This window comes from Corvus moneduloides, chromosome 18 (assembly GCF_009650955.1).
Source record: "Corvus moneduloides isolate bCorMon1 chromosome 18, bCorMon1.pri, whole genome shotgun sequence".
In the NCBI taxonomy this organism is placed as follows: domain Eukaryota; kingdom Metazoa; phylum Chordata; class Aves; order Passeriformes; family Corvidae; genus Corvus; species Corvus moneduloides.
In genome coordinates, this window is record NC_045493.1 from 12861763 (window position 1) to 12887841 (window position 26079).

At 52.9% G+C, this 26079-nt stretch overlaps 1 protein-coding gene across 4 annotated transcripts; it reads right to left on the reverse strand.

The window, feature by feature from the left end:
- Window positions 1–3958: 3958 nt before the first annotated feature.
- SCARB1 (scavenger receptor class B member 1) lies at window positions 3959–25432 on the reverse strand. 4 transcript variants are annotated; one of them, XM_032127502.1, is made up of 14 exons: window positions 25261–25349; window positions 24002–24185; window positions 20573–20730; window positions 18717–18858; window positions 18053–18256; window positions 17758–17853; window positions 17055–17167; window positions 14969–15135; window positions 14256–14374; window positions 13144–13217; window positions 12188–12239; window positions 11573–11719; window positions 9141–9266; window positions 5874–5960 (listed from the first exon to the last, which is right to left on the reverse strand). In XM_032127502.1, the coding sequence occupies exons 2-13, from the start codon at window positions 24074–24076 to the stop codon at window positions 9141–9143; spliced, it is 1473 nt and encodes a 490-aa protein (XP_031983393.1). In that variant the 5' UTR covers window positions 24077–24185; window positions 25261–25349; the 3' UTR covers window positions 5874–5960. The 4 variants fall into 4 exon arrangements, with proteins under 4 accessions (XP_031983391.1, XP_031983393.1, XP_031983390.1 ...); XM_032127499.1 differs by lacking the exon at window positions 24002–24185 and having other exon boundaries at window positions 25261–25432; XM_032127500.1 differs by lacking the exons at window positions 9141–9266; window positions 24002–24185 and having other exon boundaries at window positions 3959–5960; window positions 25261–25431.
- Between the last annotated feature and the right edge of the window lie 647 nt (window positions 25433–26079).

A 26079-nucleotide genomic window follows, 5' to 3' on the forward strand; every position in this document is an offset into this window, starting at 1 on the left:
ACTGCAAACGCGGTGCTCACAAGGGAGATAGCTGAGAGAGAGGCTCAGTGTCAGAACTGGGGACACTTAATGCAGATAAGAGCCACAGGCTGTGAACCTGGAAAACACCAACTTCCAGCCCCGGATGTTCCCATGGATCTGCTCTGCTCCAGTTTCTATAAAAATGGCCCCAAGCCAGAGACTTACTTGGAAAAGCAGAGGAAGTCTGCAGCAAGGGGGAAAGGGTAATTCCTTGAAATGCTGTCTTTGGGGATGGATCTGCAGTTGCTGGAAATTCTTTCCCTGGAAGCTCAGCTCTCTCCCCCCAGTGGCTTCCAGGCCTGTGCAGTGCCTCGTGCTCAGCACTATGAGTGATGGGACACCGTGACCCACAAGCCCCACATTTTGTGGGCATGAGGTGAAGCCTCCTGTCTGTGGCACTGGTTGCTCAGGAGGCAATTTCCTACAGGAACTGGTCCAGGAACCAGTCCAGATGGAAAAGACAGAAAGCAGCTGGGGCACCTAGGGAGGTGGGGTTTTTAACAGTGCTACAAACCATGTTATTAAGCCCAGAAATGCAGCTGGATACCTCCAGGAACACTCAACAGCAACATCCACAGTCACAGGGGCAGACAGTGAAGACAGGAAGGATCACCAGGCTGGGAACCAGGCAGGCAGTCCCTGGGGTGTTGCCTGAGGAGGATTGTCTCCACCTGAGGGCAACAACCCTGTGGGGCTGGCAAAGCCCCTGACCCGGGATCAGCTGCTGGGGATGGTCCCTGGCCCTGCAGGATCCATGAAGCAACTGGAGAAGGGCTGGGCACAGCACTCAGACCCTACACATATCCAAAGCAGCATTTGTGCCATCAGCATCAAATCTGAAGCCAGTTCATGTCTGGGAAAATCATGAACTTACCCAAAGGAGGAAAATAATAATCTTTTTAAAAAAGAAACCCCTCTAAAATAGCATTGTGTGCCTTTGTCCTAACCCCCAGGAACCATGGGCTGAGGGATCAAACCTTGTTCCTCAGGGGACTGATAGCACCATTTGGTATCAATTTTCCATCTGACTGCTCCTTTTTAGGAATTGTTTCTCTTGCTCCAGAAAACTTGTGCTCCCAGGGAGCCACCAAGCACAGGGAGCACGGATCTGAGCCGGCTGCACGTCACCACTCCGAGCCCCACAGGCTTGGACTGCAGCAGGAGCTCCCTGCTGGGCATGGCCCCACATGGATGCACACAGCACAGGGAAGGGAAACAGGGACTCCACATAGGGCCGTGGTCTGGTTTACCCCAACAGAGCTAAGATTTGGCACGTGAACAGCCAGGAGAAGGTGGTAGCAGGGTGACTTAGGAAGCCCTGTGCCCACAGCAGCAAGGATGGAGCATCCCAAAGATGCACTCTGTGCGATGGGCTGAGGCTGTGGCTCTCACTGCCCGGACACAGGGACACCTCAGTAAAAGCAACAGCCAAAGCAAGAGGTACAGGGGGTTTTGTTTCCCTTTTTGAAGGGCAAGAGAATTTCTGGCAGCCCTGGGTGGAGGAGCTTGTACACAGACAGGCTTACTCCCAGAAATAGTCCAGCCCTGACTCCAGTGACCAGCAAGGCAATAAAATTAAGTTCCTGTGTCCTCACAAGCAGGAGGTGGAAGGACATTTAGTCACACTCTTTCAATGAAGCATTAAGCACCATAAAGTTTAACACCAGCATCCAACACACCCTGGAGATCTGAGGCTGCACTGCCAAAGCCCAGCAGCCCGTATTCGCTCTCTGCCACAATAACACACCCAGCATAGGACTCAACGCATTTCCACGAGGAAAGGGGGTCCCCACGGCAGGGCTCACACCGGGGGCGATGCCGGGGTTGCCCAGCACTGTCCCTGGGCCACAGGGAGAAATCTCTGCGGTGTCGGGCACCTCCCAGGCGGGCTGGGGGACAGCCAAGGCAGCAGAGGCTGTGCAGGGCTGAGCTGGCCAAGCACAGAGGGCAGCTCAGGGCCAGGGCTGCCAGGCACAAAAACATTTCCAGCTCTGTGTCACACTGAGAAAGGGCTGAAACCAGCACAGAGCCCCACGCACAGCCTAGGGAGCAAGGCCCAGGCTGAACCCCCAGCTGCACGCAGGGGGGTTGGGGGTTCAAGGTACATACACCCATCCGGAGCCTGAATCCTGCAGCACAGCACGACACAGCAGAGAGCCCTGCCCAAGGGAGGATTAAACCAAACCAGCACAGGAGCACAGGCAAACCCTGCAGTGCCCAGGCTCTCCTCCAAAACCACATGAGCTGCTTGTCCTCCCTCTAGCTATTTTCTTCCAGACAGAGAGGTTCATTGTGGCCAAGTGCAAGAGAAAGCAAGTACCACAAGTCACTTCATCTCCTCCAGACACCTTTTGCCTGGATTTTGGGTCCTGCAGCCCTACATTGCAGGGGCATAAAGCTGGGTGTCCTATAGCTTCCAGGGAAAAAAACACTTCCCCATCAAATGTCATCATACCACCACTATAACTGCAACAGCTACACATTACTCAGTTTGTTTGTTTTTTGTGGGTTTTTTTTTTAGCAGTAATAGCTACAGCTCTGCCCCAGGAAATGCATCTGCCCACAACCACCCTAGCACTGACCCCACTCACCGCCCTGCATCGCTGGAGGATTCTTGCACACAGGAGACTAGAGCCACAACTCAGAAACAGACCTGAATACAACGAGGAAGGGCAGAGCAGCTACACACCAGAGCAAAAACTTGCTGGAACTCAACTCATAGCCCCCTGTGCCCCACAGGGTTTTAACCCAGCACAGCTAATGAGGAACACCTGGGAGCAATGAGACACAGGTGAAGGGGATAACACAGAGATTGCCCCTGGTGTAGGAGGGTCTGAACCATCTCCTCAGCCCTGCAGCTCTAGAGGATGGACAGGCTGGGGGTGCTTCAGGAAAGGTGGAATAGAGATGGGTACAGGGAATGGGAAAAGCCCCTGTGCTGCGTTTATAAAAGCACCCTACCCCCAGCATGGATGGAGAGGGTTGTATTATCTGTATTGCCTCCTCCAGAGGAGATAGTGGAGCCTCTGTCACACAGTGGGGGAAGTAGACACCGAGCCCTGACAGTTCCCCCTCGGTGATGAAGTGCCTCGTGGATGGAGATGACCCGTTCATTTCCCATGGCTGTGCCAGGCCGGGTGAAAGGCGGCTTCCATGGCTCCGCACAGTAAATCGAGATTGTTGTGATGATAAATAACTGAGCCTGTGGGGGCCAATTAAAATCCTCGGGAGAGGGTGAATGACTTCAACCTGGCCTGGCACAGGGGAGGGAGGGTGTTGCACCAGGGGCGTTCGGGCTGTGACAGCCCTGAACGCCGTGTACAGAGGGAATTGGCAAGGGAGAATGAGTCAGGGCCAGGGAAGGACTCGGGGTTGTGAGAAGCATTTTAAAACGAGTTGGGTAAATTCACAAGCAGCCAGCAAGGTGAGGAAGACAACCGGAGCGCTGCGTGCCGATGGACGGACACACCCCGGGGGTTCTGGGCAGGGGATCAGTGCCGAGGATCTCTGACCGTGCCCCTGGACCCGCTGCCCCCCGCCCTTCCCGGGGCCGGACCCTCCGCGCCCCCCTCACCCGGGGCCCGACCCCCGTGCCCCGCTGCCCCCCAGGGATGGACTCCCCGTGCCCCGCTGCCCCGCTGCCCCTCAGGGATGGACTCCCCGTGTCCGTGCCTCGCTGCCCCTCAGGGATGGACTCCCCGTGCCCGTGCCCCGCTGCCCCTCAGGGATGGACCCCCCGTCCCCCCCTCATGTCCGCCCCCCGTGCCCGGGGCCCGCAGCATCCGCGGCCCCACAGCGCCCTCGGGCGGGCGCACGGCAGCGCTGCAGCGCCGCGGTCCCGCCGAGCCCTCCTGGCCCCACAGGCCGCAGCAGCGCTGCCCAAGAGCTCCGGCCGGCAACGCGCTCCTCGGCAAAGCCACAAAAAACACCCGCCGAGGCCTGTGCTAACAGCGGTATGCCCGCGTTTTATTTGTGTTCACTCGTCCAGCTGCAATTAGCACCGTAATGTCATTAAAGCCTCTCACAGGGAGGGTATTGCTGCTGTACGCCCTGCTGTCCCAGAGGCTCTGCCCCACTCCCGGCTCCATCGCCGCTGGCCGAGGCTGTGGGTGTGAGCTGCTGTTTGCCAGTGCATACATTCGGATTCAAGGCCAGAGAGAGTTTACAGCTGCAGTTGAAGAATCACTCTCAGTGGGGATTTGTGCCACAGAGATAACCCAGCAGGAGTGGCCACAAGGAGGGACTTGGCTGTCATACCTGCAAGACACACTTTAGGCATGTAGGGGAGTTCAGCCCATGGACCAAAGTGCCGCCTTTCCCCGTTGTGACCCAGGCTGTAGCACGGCTGCTTCCATGGTGAGGCAGCCTAGGCTCACTGCAGGACTGGGACATGGGCAGTGAGGAATGCACTGGCCCAGGACGAGTCTGGTTTAGGTCCTGTGCTAAGAGGACCAGTAAGAGCAATGGAGGTGTAAGAGAAAAGTATTGCTTAGCCCACTAGGAAGTCACAGGGCTGTCCTGGACAAAGATGTCCAGACCCCAAGAGTACCCATGTCACACCCAGGGAAACAAGTCCTCTGCTGCAAGACAGCAGAGATTCCCCACCTCTCTTGCCAGATGCTCCAGCACTGGCCCCTTTGCTTTCCCAAGCTCCTGGCTGGAAGTGGGCAAGGCAGGTGTGGTAGACAACTACTGACTAGTAATCTTCCAAAAATATTCCTGGGCTTTGGGCTTCCTTCCCACTGAAGTGTGACCCAAGGCCACCCACCCCCAGTAACATCCAGCCCCAGGTCACCCAACACACCATTTCAGAAATCTGCAATACTTTAATCAAACCCTACTTAAGGCCACTGTTACTTTCATGATTGCACATATTCCTCCCTCTCAAAAGCAAAAATATCTTCAGTAACACTCAAGGACAGGGTCAAGCTTCCCCCTTCCCATAGTCAGGCAGTGTGACCAGAGCCACTGATGGCCGATGTGCCAATGGTCATGGCCCGAAGAGCTGGTCCTGGATGGCTGAGCAGGCAGCGGGGACAACTGCCAGGAGCTGAGTGACAGCTCAGATGTACCACCGAGGTTTTGCCAAGGCTCATCTCACGCAGTCACCTACAGCCAGGAGAGATTAAGTAACAGGGCTGTGAGCTGGAATCACTGTGGAGCACAAGGTCATGGCACAGAACTGGGGCTTTAAAAGCCACCACTACTCTCCAACACATGCAAAGGCTGGAGCAGCCCCAGGCAGGCTCCAGGTACTGTGGGAAGCGACATCACTGAAGTGACAGCACCCAGAAATGATTTGCAGTGTAGTCCAGTTACATCAAGTGGCAATAAAACTGTAAGTGGCTCCAGGACAGCGTGCCCCATTTGGTGAGATGAACAGTGGCTTTTAAAAAGATCACTAAATCCCATCAGCGCTACCTATACAAACCTCATTTATTTTAAAGGCTCCCATTAAAGTGCCTTTTATCCCTAGCAATAGGCAGTTTTAAATTGCAAATAACTTCTCAGATCAGTCAGCAACCATCTTCATTCCACCGGAGAGAGGGGCCTGGCTGGCCCCTGGGGACAAGGGTTCTTGAACGCTGTACTGAGTGTCTGGACGGGGTCTCTGGATGAGTGGGAATGCTGAGCAGCAGGACTATCCCGTGGCTTTGCCGTGCTGTGCAGGACTCCGCTGAGCTGTCCAGGACTTCACCTTCCAGAGAGCTCTGGGGATCCGAAGCAGGTGTCACCTGCAGCGTGGCCGTGTCCCAGTGGGCAGCGTGTCCCAGTGGGCAGCGTGTCCCAGTGGGCAGCGTGGCGGGGCGGGCGGCTCAGGCCTCGGCATCGTCCTGGCTCAGGGTGTCGGCGTCGTGCAGGAGCGGCGTGGTCTCGGAGGAGGGGGGACGTTTGCTCTGCGTGGAGGGGGGACAGGGGCTCTTCTCAGCAGCGCCTCTCTGCAGGGGAGGGACAGAGGTCACAGCATGGTCACAGCCGGCGGTGCCACCGCATCCCCACCCGGGGCACGTGCACCCCGAGCCTCTTGGACTTTCAGTGGCCAAGGACCCTTTTCTTAAAGTGAAGATTTTTGTACCTCTTTGTACCTCCTGCCCTACCAAAATGAGGTTATTTCCATTCCTGCCCACCAGCACCTGTAACACCACCCCAACACCCAGCCTGAAGAGCTGTGGGATGAAGTCAGTGCGCTGCACAGCATCCAAGGTAGAAGGGAGATGGACAGTCTGCTGAGGGACAGAGGAGCTTGGGGGCCCCCAGGCACCAGCTGCAGCAGGCACAGGCAGCACTCATGCCTAGGATAATGGGAGGTGCAGCCTCTGTGGAAGGGGAAGGGTGGAAGCTGGTGCCTTCTGGCACCAAGACGGCTCCTCCTCCCCATAACCCTTAACACACCTACAAAACAGGTTCACCACTCTCAAAGTTGAGCAGGAGCCAGATACACCTTTAAACAGACCACGTGGGCCCTGACCCTGAATCATGCCAGAACCCCAGCAGGAAGCAGCGGGTGACCAGAGTGGGCCAATTCCTGCTGCTGGGGACAGAGACACCAACCTGCCCCTCACCCAGAGACTTTTGCTTGCTGGGGATGTGGGTTGGGGTGTTGTGGAGGGACTGTGAGGCTTGTCTAACCCTTTGACTATTGGCCACTGCTGCTCCAGTGTGGGCACCAGTGATACCACCAGGAACACCTGGAGACTCTTTGGGCATGGTGCTGTTTGGTTGAAGTTTGGACTTGAGGATCTTGGAGGAATTTTCAACCTTAATGAGTCTATGATTCTAGAAGTGCCTACAGACCTCAGGTGAGGGGATACAGTCAGGGCAAAAAAGATGGTTAATATTCAAGGACCACCTCCTCCAAATTCAAGAATAGTCCACCCTAACAAGCATCCCAAGCCAGGAAAAAATGCCAGCAGGGCAACGTGGATGAACCAGGAGCTCCTGACCAACCACAAATGCAGAAAGGAAACATCTGGAAGGTGCGAGCAGGGACAGGTAACCTGGCAGGAATATAGGGACACTCTCCCAGCATGCAGGGATGAAGATAGGAAAGCCAAAACCCAGCTGGAACTGAATCTAGCCAAGGATGTCAGAGACAAGAAAGGCTTCCCAAGTACCCAGGTGACAAAAGAAAGAGGAGGGAACCATACAGGCCTGGGGCTGAATGAGGCAGGGGACCCCCGAAATGGAGGAAAGTCCAGAGCAAGGAAGATGCACCCTTGGTGGAAGACGATGAGGTCAGAGAATACTTAAGGAACCCAAGCATACACAAACCCATAAACCCTGATGGGATGAATGGGCTCATGTCACAGCAAGGCCATTCCCTGTTGTCTTTGAACAGGCCTGGCAGTGGGGAGAGGGGCCCTAAGAGGGAAGGAAAGCAAATATCACTTCTGCCTTGAAAAAGATCAAGAAGGAAGCCCTCAGGAGCTACAGGCCAGTCAGCCTCCCTTCATCTTGGAGAAAGTGATGGAGCAGCTAATTCGAGGAACCAGTTCCAGGCATGTGAAGGACAATTAAATTATCAAGTGTAGTCACTGGGCTTCACCAAGGGGAAATTGTGCTTGACCATCTATGATGAAAGGACTGGCTCGGTAGATGAGGGGAGAACAGTGGATATTGTCTACCTGGACTCCAGGCTTTTGACACCATCTCCCACGAAAACCTTATAGGGAAGCTGATGAAGTAGGGACTGGATGAGCAGGCAGTGAGTTGGACTGAAAACTGGCTGAACAGCAGGCCCAGAGTTGAGTTGGAGGCCAGTGACCATCAGTGTACACCAGGGGTCAATATTGGGTCCAGTCCTGTGTAACATCTTTATTAACGATCAGCAAAAACTGAGGGAGTGGCTGGTACACCAGAGGGACCTCAGCAGGCTGAGAAACGGACTGGAAGGACCCTCACGAGGTTCAACAAGAGGATGTACAAGGTCTTTCACTTGGGATGAACAACCCCACACAGCAGGACACCCTAAAGGGCACCCAGCTCTGCAGCAGTTCGGCAGAAAAGGACCTGAGGACCTCAGGGACACCGAGCTGAAGGTGAGCCAGCAGCGTGGCCGGGTAGCAAAGGCAGCCAACTCTGTCCTGGGCTGCACTGGGAGTGTTGCCAGCAGGTCTTGGAGTGATCCTTCCCCTCTCCTCATCACTGGTGAGGCCATACAGGGAGTACTGTGCTCAGTTCTGGGATTCCCAGGACAAGAGAGATGGAACTACTGGGAAGAGTGATTTTGGGACTGGACTGTCTCTTGTGTGAGCAAAGGGACTGTTCAGCCTGGAGAAGAGAAGGCTCAGGGGGATCTTACCACTGTAAAGAAGTTTCTGAAGAGAGGGTGTAAGTGCAGAGCCAGGCTCTTCTTGGTGGTGTCCAGGGCCAGGACAAGAGCCAAGGGGTACTTACACAGGGGATTCCATCTGGACATTAAGAAATACTTTTTTTTTTTTCCTTTTTTTTTTTTACTGTGAAAACTGTAAAAATGGGAACAGGTTGCCCTGAGGAATCTCCATCCCTGAAGATATTAAGAGACATCTGGACATGGTGCTGAGCTAGGTGACTCTGCTTGAGCAGAGGGATTGGGATAGATGAGCTCCAGAGGTCCCCTCAACCTCAACGACTCAGTGATTTTGTGTTCCTGTAATACAAACCCAGATATTTTATACATCAGAAATTCCCTCCTAAAAGCCTCTCTGTTGAGGCTCCCTGCATGCAGGGGAGGGGTGACACCCACCAGGAGACTACCTCTGTTACCCCACAAGTTTTTACCCATTCAAAAAACTTACCTCTGGCTCTCAAACACTCAGAGATGGGGAGAAAATAGGCAAGAAAAGTATCTCCTCACACCAATCTTACTTTTCCCCTGACCCCTGCTGACATTATTAGGGCTGCAGATCAGGTACACCAGAGAAACAATAAGAGCATGTACCTGCAACCTGGTTAAGTGCCAGTACTAAGACATCTGAATCGCCCCAAATAAAGCCAGGAGACACCACCATTCCATCAAAGCTTGCCAGGACGGCGTGTCTGGGAGATGTGCACAGCAAACGTTTCATTTGATCGGTTTTAAGTGAAGTTTAATCAAATCAGGATGAGACAAAAGCGTGTTACCTTGACTGGGTACCCACCTACATTCTGGCTTCCCGCAACACCGTCCCCTTAACCGGAGGCAGGTTTGTGGCAGAGCTGGCCTGGTTTGCCTTATTACTGTCTGAGCTCTTTTTATTGCTACTCCAAAATAAAGAGCATTTTTCCTAGAAGACAATCAGTCTAGTTTATGGTGCACTTGGACATGAATTTCAGGAGGGTTCCAATTTTCGGAGGAGATTTGAAAAAAAATCACTGTTTAACTAGAATCTAGTTATTAATGAAGATTTCAAAATTTAGGTTGAACTAAGTCCTATTTAAGATTTTGTTCAGTGTCAAGCCAGTTTTAAAATGGTCTGTTTGCCTTTCAAAATTGCCACCACACAGGCTGTAGGCCACAAGGGCAGAGAGCTACAACGTCTGGGGGTGTTCTACCCCCGTCCAGATTATGCATTTTCTAGAGCTGCGAGTCCAACAGATGCATTTCAAACTGGCTCCACTAGAAACTAGACTAAGATTTAAGTGTTTCACAGCACCGCATCTGCACTGGCTTCAGAGCACACTGCTCCCTCCAGAAGCCAGAGGCACACAAGACACCAGAGGGAGGAGCTGGGTGCAGGGAGACCTTCATGCTGGCAGACACGTGAAGGTGTGGACAATGTCCCCGCTCAGTGTCCCCCCTGACATCGCCTGTGACTTCGGGAGGCAGAACTGTGCGTGATTAAGCAATCAGAGCTAGATCAGCAACACTTCAATCAAATGAGGAACACACCTTGGCTGCAAATTGCTGTCAACCGGTTTACAAGCTCTTATCTACTCATTAGGAGGAGACGTTCATCTGTTGTTGTACAGCTTTCTTAGAGATTGGTAAGGTCATTGAAGCTTTTTAATCACTTTCCAGATAGTCAGGCACTTCCTGACGTTGAGTTTTAGTTTAACACTTCGTGACTCTTTTGGCTGAGCACAGAAGTACAGCTGGCTTATGCCTGGGTTTGGGATATTTCACAAGCAGATATTCAGTTGGCTTGAATGAGTTTAAAATCCAGCTTTTCTCCCTGGCCCTTTCTAGCATAGTTAAATCTCTTTGATACCAGGAATTAAGACTTGCACAAAGCAGGGTGAGGAAATGCCATCTCAGAGCTGCATAAGGTGTTAGAAACGGCTGCCCAGCCCTTTCTCAGAGCTCCTGGGGTCATGCAGCAGACTGGAGCGTGTCTGCCAGCAACCACTCACACGTGCTGAAGTGCGGCAGCTCATCCCAGGGCCATCCTGGGAGCACAGTAAGGGTTTGGTGGTGAGCTCTGGGCTCCATGCTGGGCCCTAGCATCACTCCCACCCTGCAGGGAAGTGTGTGGAAGAACAAGGGGATTTGGGATCATATGTTTAAGTCACTTAAGTAATTGTACACTTGCTTAAAATCCAATTACGTGATACTCCGAGAACCTTGGCAATAATTTAAGGTGGGTTTGCATCGGTGTTTGAGGAAGGGCAGTAACCAGCTGAGCAAAGGCAGCCCCTCACACAGGCCTCCCCTTCATCTGCTCTCATCCCAAGCACTGCCTTTAATCCCACAAGTAGCCTCTTCACCTCTGCAGCCTTAGAGCCAGCCTAAACCACCTGACTGTAGTGCAAAGCTAAATCAGCTTCCTTTGATACGGGTTTAGGGTAGGGAGTTACATCTCTACTTCGAGAACTAAAGCTTGTAGAGAGCTTAGTGTTATCAGATCGATGTGGAGCCAGAGCCACAGATCTCCACCGAGTGTTTTGGCTGTTTTATATTCAGTCCTGACAGCTCAGCTCAGCCTCACCACACTGCCTGCCCCACAGCCCAGCTGCCAGCTCCCAGCAGCCTTCAAAGGTCTTCACTTCTCAGGAAGCCCAGATCCACAAAGGCTCTGCGGGTTTCACTTCCAGAGCTCTTTGGAGCAGTTTGCACAGAAACCAAGTGCGTTTCACGGAAATGCAGAATCCGTGCTGGGCTGAGAGCAGCCACAGTGGCTGTGTCCCCTCTGCAAGAACACAGCAACTGCAGTTCACTTAACACGCTGTGTTCAGACAGCTCCATCCTCTGGAGAAGGCTCTGTTCTGACTGGAAGACTGCTGGGACCCTACAGAGGCAGATCTGTGCAACGGCACAGATCTTCTGCTGCCTTCTATGGAGGCTGGGTTGATAAACTAGGCTTGTTTCTTTGTTAGCTGGGTGAGCTGAGAAATACCTCCTCCTCCAGGAAGCCGCTTCCATCCTGTGCGCCAAGAAAGCCAGAAATGCTTCATGTTATCTATTTGCAGCCTAATTTCTAGATGGCTAAGGAAGTCCTGCTGCTCTCTGCTGGCACCTGGCACCACTAGGAGATTGTTGGGGGCATCAGCCAATGTTTCCTCAGACATGTTAGATTGTCAGCCCGACCTACACCGTCTGATTGAGTCTGATTTGACTCGCAGCATTTCCCATGGGGCAGCTGCAGATTCTTACCTTACTCATTGCCATGAGCACAGCTGCTGAGATAATGAGTGGGACACTCAGCCCAAGGAAGATGTACTGCACGTAGTCCAGCACCGACGGGAGCAGCACCAGGTTGTTGTAAAACTGCTTTAGGACTGAGCCTTCGATGGATCCACTCTGCTCAAAAAAGCAGAGCTGTCAGTGGCATTTCCCTCCCATCCAGGGCTGAGACAGACCAGCAAATGATTCCTCTCCCACCACCTCCCAGCATAAATTAGGGAATTTATGCAAGATTCAGTCAGGCTAGAAGCTTTTACTAAATAGCTGGAGTCAGCTGGACATGTACCCACAGCTGGAGGCTGCACTCCCTGGCCCACATGAGGACAGGGATGCTGGCAGCTCTGTCCAGGGCCCTATTTAACCCCACATCTAGGGCAGAGCCAGAGATTTACCAAGTATAGTGCAGGGTTTGTTCAGCTCAGAGGGATTAATGGCACAGTCATTATTCAAGTATTGAAAAGCCTTCTGTTGGTGCTTAATTAGTCTGTCTGGCTTAAAGCTTTATCCAAAGTGGAGTTTCCCCAGCACTGGGCGATGGGGAAGCAGGAGAGGCTCTGCAGAATCAGGCCAAGGAAGGCAGCTCACCTCTGCAAACCACAGCAGCGGCAGGACCACGGGCTTAATCTTCCCTGTTTGACTGGGGGGAAGAAAATCAAAAAAGAAACACACACTTAGGTTTATGGTTGATCAGGTCACAATTAACACCATAATTCTTCCTTAAGGGGACATGTCTGACAGACTGACAGTGGCCAGGAAACAGCATAAGGAGGTGGCAATCCCTGCTGGTCCAGTGAGCTGCTCCCACCACCTTGGGGGACCAGGTCCAACCTGTGCTTTTCATGCAAGAGCAGAGCTTATGCTTCCATGGGGGCTTAACTGCCAGGGGACAGCAATAAGTACCATCCCACACCTGGGCTCCAGGGAGATGAAACTCAGTGAACCAGAATGCTAAAGTTCATGTCTCAGTCACCTGGATGGCACCGTGGGGTGGTGCAGCCAAGTTGGCACCCTGGGGGCAGTCTGCAGGTGTTTGCCCCACAGCCAAAGCAGCGAGAGCACACTCCCACCCTTGCTGGTATTTAACATCTGGCACCACACAGTTTGGTTACAGGGACCTCCTGTTTGCTTTCATACAACTGGAAGTGTCTTTTTGGACACAGGCTTCACTCTCCACCCTGCAGGCAGAGTGTGTTCTGCCTCTCCGTGCTGCAGGTAACTGCTGAGGATGCAGCACAGTGGAGGTGAACAGTTCCTGCCTCACCAGGAGGAACAGTGCATCCCTCGGCTGTCCAGTCAGGGACAGGGACACTGCCCGAGCTGAGCAAACAGGCAGCCACTCTCTGCACTGCTAGAGGATGGAACTTGTGGTCACTGGAATGGCTGATGTTTCAGCAGAAGCCAGCTGGCTCCAGCAATAGGACAACTGGTCATGGTAAAGCTGCTCCATCTTTGGGGAGAGTAAACTCTGCAGCAACCTCAGCATCAGCAGAACTCCCTGCTCAGGGAAGGCAGATGGACGTTTCTAGAAGGTGACCACTTACATTATACCAGACACACGCTTTATGTACAGGTTCAGCTGGAGCTTGATGGAGCAGTTCATGGGGATGCCCGTCATCTGCACAGGGAGAGACCAATTCATCAGTAACCTCAAGTGACTTTGTAGGGACCAACAGACTCTGATCAGCAACACCCCAAGACCACGAAAACATCACACTTCAAAGCTGATCTTGTTGACACCCATTAAGACATTGGTTTCTCATGAGTCTGCAGTGTTGCAACACATTTTTACAAGCAGAGAATTGTTGTTGGACTGTCACTGTTTGTAGTCAGCAGACTGCAGCCAGATAAAAATATAATTAACTGTACTGCTATCAGTAGAAGTTTAATACTGAAATAAACTTAATTAGATTTTCATAACCGCGATAAGAAAAGCAGTCAGAACCCAATTCTATATAAGATATGCAGTGTACCTTACCTCAAGAGGGAAATGGGTTTTTTGCTGGAGCAAACATCACTGAGTATTTGGAAAAACTAACCATGCACAACACAGGCTGCGGGTGGAAAATGCCGAAGTCCCCTTCCCATCAGCAGCTGGGACAATGATGCCTCAGGACACCCCAAATAATCCCCTCTGGAGCGGTGACTTCACCCTCACGCTGTAGGTACGTGAGGGATGCAACACAGCAGCAGCCCAGCGCAAAAGCGGTCAGTTCCAGATGGGCAGGTTGAGAGAGTGGAAGAAGCCAGCCCAAAAATGGAGGCACCAGCCTGAGCCACAGCGTGGTCTGCACACTTTGCCAGCCAGTTCTCATGGCAATGCACATTTGCAGATTTGGGGCAAAGCTGGCCTGCTGCCAGATACACCTCCTGGTGTTATAGGCCTGAGTCAGTGGAAAGAACTTCACTGTGCTTATCGAAACAGTTATATTTATAATTAGTTCTGCAATTCGCTAGAAGCCAGGCTAATTATTCAATTAGTTTATGGCTTTGATATTTTAATCTGCACATGTCCTTGCCAGTCTTTGCACTATGGAACCTGCTCAAATCAGTGCCACGAGAGCAGAGTGGTGCCACTGCTCGGCTGATGGCAGGGTCCCCCCCCATCCTGGGCTGGTCCCTGGGGTGAGGGGAGGACCCTGGTGGGCTCACTCACAGGGTGCACATCGAGGAAAAGCCCGTGCTGCTCCTTGCTGGGGTGCAGGCCTTCGACTGCGCTCACCAGGGATGGGTCGGCGTTGTAGAAGTGAGGGTGGGAAATGAACATCGGTGCATCTGCATGAGATTGAAGACATCTTAAAACTCCTCCACACCTACCTAAGAACTTTTCTTGATGTTTTTATGGACTTGCAGTATTTGTTCTGAACAGGCTTTTATATTTTCTCCTCCCAACCTTTCCCTCCCCGCTGGTCATTCCATTACTCCGGGAGGGTTGAGGACCAGCCACCACACAACGCTGTGGTAACTCACTGTTCCCAGACACGAGTTAGGACACCCAGCCTGGACTGTCATTCCTGTGTGACGTATGCTCAGTGTAAAAGTCAACATTTAATTTAGCAGTTGCACGGGCTGCCTCTTCCTTGCTCCCCTGCCTGCTCCCACCACCAGCCCAGGGGATGTAATGCTCCCACTGTATCCTCGGGCACTCCCACAAATGCCAGGCTGTCATAGGGCTGGGGACTGAAGGAACTTTGGGCACAAGGGCTTTCCCTCATTGCTGAGAGGCCTGAGGGAGTGCACACAGAGCCCAGCAGCACTTTTCAGCATCCCAGCGGACACCAGAGCTGATTTTCCAGACAGCCAAGCTTGTATTGCATCTCGAATTTAACATTTGTCCATTAAAGGAGAGCCAGGGGGGAAAGGACTCACTGAGTCTACAGGTGCTGACGTTCTGGATGCCAGACTGCATGCAGGGGCAGAAGCCCTCGTTGGGTGGATAATCTGTGCCGTTGGCAAAGAGGGTTTTCGGTGCCACGAACCGATAGGTGGGCACACCCTTGAACTTCCCAGACTGCTCATACACCAGTGTCATGGATCTGGAAGGGTTTCAATGGAGAAGGAACAGGATTAGTCAACAGGTCTCCAGCCCAGGACTGGGTTTTTATCTTGCCTGGATAAGATGCAGTTGCAATGTAACTTAGACTTTGAGATCAAGATAAACCCTCAGAGCAGTGCTTTGGATGGGGAATGAATATTTACGCCTTTTGCTTTCCATATTTTAAGCACATCTACAGGGTTGGTCAGGAGAAGTTATGGAGAGAAACCACAGGATTATGTCTGTTTGCTATATCCAGGTGAGATTTGTTTAAAGGCATGTAGTAATCCCCAGGGCTGCTCTCCAAGAGATAATATCCACTTTATGCAAGCCTTGGCTCCGAGGTGCTCCGTTACAGGGCACAGACACTGGATAAACCTCTTTCACAGGCCAACTCTGGCAACAGGCTGCCAGGGGAGTGGAAAATTTCTCTACGTGACACAGCAAGATTTTTCTTCTTGCTACAAGAGGCTATTGATGTTGTGCTGCAATATTGCTACCAGCTGGCCAGGATCAATGCAAGTTTCCAGGACAAAGGTTTGCTCCCTTCACACTTGAGTGAGGCTTGCAGGGATCAGAGAATCACAGAATGAGTAAGTGGGTCACAGAGGGCATCCAGGACAGCTTGGGCAGGCCAAGGGGATGCTCATTCCTACAGAGGCCTTCTGATGCTCTGGGATGGGGGGGTGGTTCAGGGCATGTTCAGCAGTTACGTATGTGCCTCTTGGCTCTGCTCACCTTCCAGCAAGGAGGCAGAGGTTGCTGTAACACATCAGCAGCATAAAACCTGGGTAGCTGCATCTCAGCATCAGCTGCACTTCATGTGCACAGAGCACAGGAGATGGGCCCTGCCTGCTGTGCAGCAAGGCAGGAATGCTCTCAGCCTACCAAGTGATGTTTGTGACTCTGGGTGAACAGAGGCCGAGGCAGAGGTCTGGGGAGAAGACACAGCACTGTCTGAGAAGCTGAGCCATTTCCCCACAGTTCTGTGTGGCAGGAGCCTCCTGTAACCAACAAGAAACCAAACTTGGTTTCCTCCACTTCACTAGAAGCATGCTCCATTCCAGGGATTTCTGTGGTTTTACAGGAACAGGTTATGTGTGTTTTAGACTCGGTTACAGGTAAACTTCCGTGTAAATTCCTGGCTCCGGGTCATTCTGGCACTTGCTGATGCCCCTTGTGCAGAGGAATCCCTGTGCTATTGCTCAGCTCAGCTGTCTGTTTTTTCACTGAAGAGGTCATTCTGTTTTGCAGCACTGTCTACAAAGCCTGAATTATCATTATCTTCCCCAAGCTAGGGACAGGGGTTTTGTGCCTGCTTCCCCTCCTTCCAGCCTCAGGCATAGGTACTTTAACCCCTGTGTGATCAGCTGAGGTCAGGGTGTCTTATACAAGCAGGAGCAAAAAAGAAAAAAAAAAAAAAAAAAAAAGAAAGAAAAAAAAGAAGAAAGAGCCTGGAAATGGTGGCAAGAGTTTCCCCCCCAGCATAATTTCTCCAAGAGTTTAGTCAGCTGAAAGAGTTCTGCAAACAATTACAGTTGCATTTCCCTCTGACAACCCTTACTTCTCCTTCTCACTGCCCACATCTTATCTATGTAAGATAACCACATCTGGTTATCTTGTACTGATTCACCTCGGGCAAGTTGGACTTCTCCAGTGATATGGAAGGTATTTATGGACACCACAAGATGCTGATCATCAGACAACTACGCTGTTTGCAAAGCTCAGATACCACAACCCCAGTATGTGAGGCACCCCTAGAGCAGCTGAACTTTAACTACATAAACAAATAAACAAAACTTTAACTACAGAAACAAATCCTGAGCCCTCTGTGTCACTGCACGGGAGCTCTGCGCGTGCAGGATGGGTGCAGCATGTCCTGCCACCTGCATGGGGACAGGCTGGTGGCTGTGGCCTCACCTGCAGGCATCAGGGCTGTAGAACTCCAGGGAGGTCGGGGACATGAACGGTGGCCACATCTCCCCTGCTGTCCCATTGATCATGTTGCACTGGCTGCTCCGCCAGTAGTTCACCTGTGGGACAGGTGTAGAGAGAAGAACTCAGAAGGACGAGCTTGCTGCAGTCAGCTTTCACCCCTGCATGGAATATCCACCACCCCACACTGCTTCCATAGCAGCTTGGGATAGCAGCATCAAAGATCTTTCCCATCTTAAGCGTATTTTCCATGATTCTGAGAGTCAAACATCCACCCAACTAATAGACAAGATCCACCTGTCCCCAGGGACTGATCTCTAGATCCAGCTGATTTTAGTTAGGAGCAGAATTCCACAAGGGAAGAGTAAAGCATCCTTTAACAAGAGTATTTAACACCTTCAACACAGGCCACAGGAGCCTGAGACTTCAGCCCTTAGAGCAACCAGCTCCAACAGCACTGCAAGGGAGTCCAAGTGAAACCCATGAGGAGATGAATTTAATGCTTCCTGACAAGCCCCTTGCCACATGGCCACCTCCTGGCAACTTGCTAGAACAGAAGTTGCAGCACTTGAAGTCCTGTAGAAACTTGTTTTCAAACCTGACCCACGCACAACAGCACCCAGAGCTTTCAGTTTACGCTGCTTTAAGTCAGGCATTGCCCCATTATTAAAGGTTTGCTGCCACTCACCTTCTTTAGCCCATTCCATGAATCAATCATATGAACTTGACTGATGTCCTTCATGCCTGTGTTTACTGTGAACAGTCCTGAATTGGAGTTGTTAAACTGCAGAGAGAAGGAATGACTTTTTAATCCACCACACACAGCAAGGCTGCAGCACGTTACTGACTCTGGGTGCTCCATCAGCTCTAGGGGTGCCTCACATACCATCAGCTACTCAACTTCTACTTAGCTGGGTGCCTGAGCCATCCCCAAGAACAATATTGCTGTGATTTTAGCATTCCCCACCAACCACTTTACTTACATCTACAAATAATCCAAACTTCCCCTTGAAAGGGATCAGGCCAGGAACAAGCATATTTATTGTGTCTATAAGGGGGTCTTCATACCCCCACATGATCTCCCCCACTGTCCGGTTCATGAACGCCTCCTGTTTCAGGCCAGCCAGGGCTCCACTCAGTAAAATCTTCAAAACATTTGGCAGTTTTTCCATCATCACAGCTGCTCCCTGGGAAAGAAAACAAAACCTCTGGGATAAGAGCCCCATCTTAACCGAAGAGGAAGCATTCTTGGTGCTGAGCAAAATCATTCTGCTGCTCCCATCTATAGCCCCAGAAGAACCCTCTGGACAGACTGAGGCTCTTCATTTATTCCCAGTTTGGGAAGAAAGCAGTTGAAGGCTCACAGGCTTGATTTCCTCACAGGATGCTCAGGTGAGGTTGCAGATTCAAGCTCAGCTGCTTTGCCAGCCCTTTGGCACATTCTGGTTTTGGAACAGTAGCAGCCCAACACAACAACCAACACTCAGAACAGAGATAATTGCATTTTATGAGTTTAACTACCTCATTGTTTGATAAGCCTTAAAACCCACGAGAAAGTGATTCAGTAATCCAGTGATTCAGTGCTGGGCTTCACCACCCTCCCTGCAAGCTCACAAGGTGGAGCCCATCCAGACAACAAGCACTCACCAACATCAAAATGTTTGGCACAACAACATACTCGTCTTCGGTGCCGTTGGACAAGTCTGGCTGGAAGAAAAGGTTCCGGTTCTCCAGGTAGGAAACTGTGTCATTGTTGTGGAACGTGATATTTGTTTTATACCTGTACTCCCTGCAAAGAGATGGGAGATCATGGGAACCTTCCCCCAGGCAGAGCCCCTGCTGCCTGTGGAGCAAGGATGGCCTGCACAGGCCTGGGCTTGAAGGAGACCAAACCCCAGCGAGGAGCAACACGGCAGCTGGGGAGGCAGCGTGGGAACAGATATAAACCTCACATCCCAACCAGGGCAAGCATCTGGCAGGAGGAGAGGGCAGCCCACAAGAGAGGCATCCTGACAGGATGGATTCTTGCAGACACAAAGTGTTTCTTCCCAACTCAACACCCAAGAAATTCAAGACAAAAGCCCAAGTCTCCTCCATTGCTTCACCTACAGCCACCGCAAAGCCCAGCCACATCAGAGAGGTGCCCAGATACGCAGAGCCACAGAAACCCACACGCCAAAACAACCTGCAAACAGGAGAGGACCAGCCAAGATGCCACATGTTCCACCAGTGAGCCCACACTGATTTGCTCCCAAGCTCCCTGATGGCTCCAGGGTTCAGGGCAGCCTGACCCTCCACACAACATCATGGCCCTTCTGCTCCTCAGGGCTTCAGGCCATCCATGTCCTGCACACTGCCCAGTGCTGCTGGACCTCAGCCCACGCCACAGGGCAGCCCCAGTGTCACAGACACTGCAGTGCTCTGCAGCAGTGCGAGGCTGTCCCCAACATCACAAGCCTGTTACTGCTCCTGGAGGAACTGAAGCTCAACTCACCAGTAAAAACAAAGTCCTTCACTGTGGAGCCTCTGTTTTACAGCCCCCATTAGGACAGGGCACTAATCTTGCTCAGCAGGAACACAAGAACACTAATAAGCTTCAAACCTTTGTTTATTATTATTTAAAGTAAGGGAAGCTTTTCCCCAAGCCAGTGAGCGATACGATTCCAATCTACAGAACCCACATGGTGTGAGCTGCAATGCCAGAGGAAACAAGGGCATATACATACTGCAAGCCTCCCCTCCACACTGCTCAAACAGCTTTGGATTAACCAATAATCTTCCCACATGAGCTTGCTTAGGCTGCTGGTTTAACCTCACCACATTAGTGTAGGCACTGAGGTGTTGAAGATCGCTGTTAAATGGGAAGTTCACATGTTCAACTCAACACCAACTATCACTTGCTCTTTTAGGTGCTGAGAAACACCTGGGGCTTCAGCCACCATTCTCAGCCATGGCAGACAGACCCAGCCCTGCTGTGTGTGGCTCTGACCCAGTGTTAGTGCTCCATACTTGTTCCCCATACTGGTTCCCATGACCAGAGAGCTCACGTTAGGCACATTCTGGGTCTCATGTTAGATAAGGACTGACCCATGAAGTTTGATACTGAGGCGACTCCGGCTCAAGAGCTGGGCTCTTAAATGCACAACGAAGATAAAATAAGAGCACTCTGAAGACAGGGTCACCCACCACCACACCAACACCCCTCATACCCATGTTTGGACCACATCAGCCCAGGTCTGCCTGCCCAACAGGCCCCAGAAAAGGATTGAGCTCCACAACTCAATGGAGCACCCACCAATCTCACTGCCTCAGCAGCCAGAGGTCCTACGTGTGTCTTCAGCATGATCAGAGCAATCAGAGCACATTTGGGTCACTTTCAGTGCCACTGGGCTCCCACCGACCCTGCTGATGCAATGTCCTCCTGCCAGAGGAGCCAGCCAGCAGCCTGGCAGGCAGCACAGTGGTCAGGCTCATGCCAAGCTGGACCACAAGTGGTACCTGACCTGTACACGTAGGGTCCACGCTGGCTCAGCACCGGCTTCTCTCCCTGGAGGACCTGCTTGGGGTTCAGCACTTCGAAGAAATGCACTGACAAGTAGAAAGGAACAGGGATGTCTTTCCACATTTGGAAGGAGATGCTGCTGGGGTTGATCCTGACGTTCTGTAAGGAAAAAAAATAAGGAGACACAACTTTTGGGCTTTGTGGCTGCAGGTGAGCACAGCCACCCTCAGCTCAATGTAAGGCAGAGCCAAAGGTGGCAGTTACACGAGAGGCTCTGCAGAGGATCCAGGTGTGTTTGGCAGACTGAGACCGAGCTAGATCTACAGGGAGAGCTCCCGTGCGTGCAGAAGCGGCAAGTTTATGCCACAGGATGGTTGCTGGCTTATTCATTCAGGTTTAACTTTTCAAACCCTACCCACAGGGTTTCCAAGTTTCTTTGATATGCTGGAGACTTGGCTCTGCATTAGACAAACCAGTACTGAATCATTCACTATTCTGCATGTTTTACGTGTCTGGCAGAAAAAACCCTGTCCCTAAGGCCTTTGCTCCTGGATTTGGCAGCTCCACACAGCTAAAACCAAGCAAGAAGTGGCACAGCTATCCTCATAACTGTTCGGGTACCAGCAGGGAGAGCCCACTAGATTCCCAAAAAGAAGACGGAGAACTTGGATGGTAGCCCAACTGTGTCCCAACAGCACAGCACAGGACACCTCTGCCTCCTCTCAGCTGCCAGCCTGCATTGACTCACAGCTGATCATGAGGCAGATCAAAGGCAAGGCACAACCCAGCCATGTTCCCATATCACTGTCCTGTCTGCTGGGAAATGCCTGCAGGAGCTCAAAGACAACCTAAGTTCTCCTCAGTTCATGTCCTGGCATCTGGCCACCTCTGCCTCCACTCCCTCCCTGCCTCCAGGAGGCTGCAGTAGGGGCAAGAGCTTGTTCCCTCTTGAACATCTACTTTGGATGTGTTCCACCACAATCTTTTCTTCTGCAAGCACAAATCCTTGGCCCTGCTTAGGTAAGCTAGCCAGCTTATGGAAGTGGGGCTGATCCACCAACGGGAGGAGGGACATGGGCTTTATGCTGGTGCAGCTCAGCAGCCCCACAGCAGCTCCTGCTCTGGAGCAGCTCGATCTGACTGGGCACGTATTGCTGACACAAAGGGCTGAGGCGGAACTCTGCCAGAGGTTTCCCCACACCACCTCATCTTTCTTGAGGCATTTCATGGCAAGGCTGAGCTGCCCGTGAGCAGCAGGGCTCTGCAAGCCCCTCATCCAAGCCCTGCCCTAAGCAGACATCTCCACAATGCTGTGTAGCCCATCTAACCTAGCAAACCCTTCCCGTTGCCACTTCCATGCACACATGTTGCTCTAATTTTGCCAGCATCAAGGATTTCATGGCAAAGAAGCAGTAATAGGACAAATTTTAATTTAGTCTGCTTTACAACCCTGATTCCAGAGTGTTGAATTGATTACAATCAAGAGCATTTCGTTTCCTTTACTTGCTTATTCTGTCTTGCACTCCTTTGATTACTTGTTGCATATGCATTTATTTTTATAACATGTACCCTGTCAGATGGAGTTGCATCCCAGCTCTCTGCTGCCTTTCCCAGCTCCCTCCCACCCGGGCACAGCAGCTCAAGGTACTCCACAGGTGCTGCTAAGGTCCCCTATAATGGAGTAGCCTTGAAATTAAGCTACTTTTAAGTCAAAACAAACATGGTCATATGTCTGAAATAAAAACAGAGTATTTGTCAACTAGATGGGTTACAAAGGGTCACTGAGATGTTTGACCCCTCCTGACCAGGCTGATCTTTGTTCCTGAGGAACTGAAAGGATCTGGTTACAGTCCAGCGGCTCAAGACAGGGCCAGAAGAGCAGCAGCTCCACCACAGTGTCCAAATCCTGCTTCTCCAGGAGGGAGGCACCCTGCTCAGTAAAACTGAGAGATGAGGTTTTCCCCGCAGACTGGGAGGAGCTGGGTGTCAGTCAGATCTCACCCTCCACATCCTCTCACCACCCTCCTCCTCCTCACCCTGCTACATCAGCAAGGTCGGTGCTGCCGCTTGCTCCTGGCTCCTGCCGCCCAGGACAGCATCCGAGTGCTCCCAAGTGGAGCAGCCACGGGTAGCAGAGGGATGAGCTGATGCAGCCTCACTGTGTGCAAGCTCATACCTTGGGCAGGTCTGCAGCATTCCAGGTACTTCCAGAAAAGAAATACCCCCAGGTTTTGCAGGGCCAACCCCACAGGCAGCCCAATGCAGATGGGGCAGGAGACAGGCTCCAAGCTTCCTGTGTCCTCTTGCTTTCCCTGCAGACTTCACACAAAGATATCCTTGAAACAAGCACCTCTCTGTAACTAAGTGCTTTTCCATCAGGATACACCATCCTGACAGAGCTCAGGAAGCCAGAAAGGAAACCAGCCTTTACCTGCCCAACCCCAGCTCTTCAAGCTCCTCTTATCCACACTACTCTGAAACCCAGGAGTTTCAGTAAGGGCCTGAATATTCCTCATCACCCCTCAGCGCTCAGTTATCAGGCTTAATGTGAAATGGAAAAAATATGAGCTCAGGGCAATTTTGTGTTGTGTTAAAGATGTGGAGATCAAGGGTTTGAGGTGAAGGGAGGAGAAACAAGGGTTGGTCTTTTCCTCATCTTCTGTTCTCATTGCAAATTACTAGGACTTAGCTAATTAGGTTGAAAGAATCAGGATTAGCTAAAAAGAGGGCAGAAAGGTTTTTGCATGAAATATGCCATTTCTTTTCTGCAGGGGCCCTTCAGCCTTTTATTTGCAGGTACCAGCTCCTGCTGTCGATAAAACTGAACAAATATTTTCTACTGTTTAATCTACAGGACTGTCTGGTTCTGCCCAGCCAGTAGTGCTTCTCGGGGGTATGTTTAAGTAGGTCATTTTCAGCAGAGACTTTGCGCCACATGCAACGCCAGCCATTGGCTGTGAGGTGTTTGTTTACCTCTTTCATCAGAGGCAAATTTTATGGGGTTGATCTGGGTAGGTGGAACCTTGGAGAAAGGCCAAGGCAGGGAGCACATCTGCTTTGGACAGGGAGAAAAAGGGTTGGGTAAATGTGGGGATGAGCTCAGCAGGATAACTGGTGTCCCAGCAGCAGGGACAGGTTCATAAAACTGTGCAGCAGTTACTGAACAGACCAACAACTCCATCCACAGCCCCACGTTTTGGGGACAAACCCTCTTCAGCCTCAGGACCTCTACTGTGGATAAAACAGATCTTCAGAGAAGCAGCTCTGCATGTTTTCAGTCTAGGAGAGAGGCTAACTCAAAGGCTGCTCCATGCACGAGGCTCATTTGGAGCGCTCCTGCACATCATCTGCCCTGCTTCCAGTTGGGAAAGCACCTCACCAGAGCACACGTGAGCCCACTAGTCTGCTCATCTATTTATGAAAGGAGTACCTGGTGCTGCGGGTAGAAGGAGGTGAGGGGGAGGAAGGGTTGGTGCTCAGCGTGATGCTCTGCCAAGCGCTGCATCCCCAGCCAGTTCCCGGGATGCAAAGAGCCCTCGTTAACCAGGGGTGGTTAACCTGCTCACTTCGGGCAAATTTGCTGTCGCCAAGGGTGGAACACTCCAAGCCGGCATCTGCCCAGAGTAAGAGCCTGAGGCTGCTGGGAGCTGCAGCAGCTGCCACCTGCAGCGCTCGGCTCTCCGGACCGCACCGCACAAGCAAACGTGCCCGCGCAGCAACCAGCCCCAGCCCGCAGCGCTCGGCTCCAGCCACCGACCGCACCACACGCGGGCTCCAGCGCACCCCGCTCCGCGCCGCCACCGAGCCTGCACGGGCTGCATCACACCCCGAGCCCGCACGGGCTGCATCACACCCCGAGCCCTGCCACCGAGCCCGCACCGGCTGCATCACACCCCGAGCCCCTCCACCGAGCCCGCACCGGCTGCATCACACCCCGAGCCCTGCCACCGAGCCCGCACCGGCTGCATCACACCCCGAGCCCTGCCACCGAGCCCGCACCGGCTGCATCACACCCCGAGCCCCTCCACCGAGCCCGCACCGGCTGCATCACACCCCGAGCCCTGCCACCGAGCCCGCACCGGCTGCATCACACCCCGAGCCCCTCCACCGAGCCCGCACCGGCTGCATCACACCCCGAGCCCTGCCACCGAGCCCGCACCGGCTGCATCACACCCCGAGCCCGCACCGGCTGCATCACACCCCGAGCCCCTCCACCGAGCCCGCACCGGCTGCATCACACCCCGAGCCCGCACCGGCTGCATCACACCCCGAGCCCTGCCACCGAGCCCGCACCGGCTGCATCACACCCCGAGCCCCTCCACCGAGCCCGCACCGGCTGCATCACACCCCGAGCCCTGCCACCGAGCCCGCACCGGCTGCATCACACCCCGAGCCCCTCCACCGAGCCCGCACCGGCTGCATCACACCCCGAGCCCTGCCACCGAGCCCGCACCGGCTGCATCACACCCCGAGCCCGCACCGGCTGCATCACACCCCGAGCCCTGCCACCGAGCCCGCACCGGCTGCATCACACCCCGAGCCCTGCCACCGAGCCCGCACCGGCTGCATCACACCCCGAGCCCCGCCGCCGAGCCCGCACCGGCTGCATCACACCCCGAGCCCCGCCGCCGAGCCCGCACGGAGCCGAGCCCCCGCCGCGCCTCCGGCGCAGCCCCGAGCCCCGCTGACCTTGATGACCTGCTGCCTGATGATGACGGGCCCCAGGAGCAGCAGGCAGCCCCCCACGAGGGCGCAGGCCACCCCGGCCAGCCCCAGCCCCACAGACAGCCTGCGCCGGGCCACGGCCATGGCGCGGCGGAGCCGGGAGCGAACCAGAGCCGGCAGAGGCGCCGCGGCCGCCGCCGCCGCTTTATGGCCCCGCGGCCCGGCCCGGCCCGGCCCGGCCGAGAGGGCGGGGCCAAGCGGGGAACGGGCGGGGCCGATGAGGCAGACCACGCCCTCAGCCCGGTAGCCCACGGAGCGACGGGAAAGGGAAGCCGAGCGTGGTGAACGCGTGAGCACGTGTGTCCGCACGGAAACGGGGAGATGGGTACAATATAGAGGGAAATAGCGTATACCAATAGATAAAATATCGTTCAGTCATAGAATTGTAGAATAATGGTTTTGGGTTGGAAGAGACCTTAAAACTCATCTCATTCCATGCCCCTGCCATGGGCAGGGACACCTTCCACTATGCCAGGCTGCTCCAAGCCCCGTCCAACCCGGCCTTGAACACTTCCAGGGATGGGGCAGCCACAGCTTCTCTGGGAAATCTGGTCCTGTGCCTCATCCTCACAGTACAGATTTTTTTTCCTAATATCTAATCGAAACCTACTTTTTTTTTTCAGTTTGAAGCCGTTCCTCCTTGTTCTGTCACTACATGCTAGATTAAAAAAATTATATAAATGTGTTTGTATTCCTGTGTACATGTACATATATGTATATTCTTGCTGGAGGAGTAAATATCCATCACCTATTAACCTGCCTCTGTTTTTCCATTTAACCCAA

What these genes read in the sequence shown, in the direction of transcription:
- SCARB1 (XM_032127499.1), bottom strand. Translation starts at nt 25,380, where the DNA reads ATGGCCGTGGCCCGGCGCAGGCTGTCTGTGGGGCTGGGGCTGGCCGGG. An exon ending in TGCCAAACATTTTGATGTTG is followed by an intron (nt 18,257 to 18,716) that starts GTGAGTGCTTGT and finishes TTTCTTTCCCAG; the next exon opens with GGAGCAGCTGTGATGATGGA. An exon ending in CATGGAATGGGCTAAAGAAG is followed by an intron (nt 17,168 to 17,757) that starts GTGAGTGGCAGC and finishes CCTGTCCCACAG; the next exon opens with GTGAACTACTGGCGGAGCAG.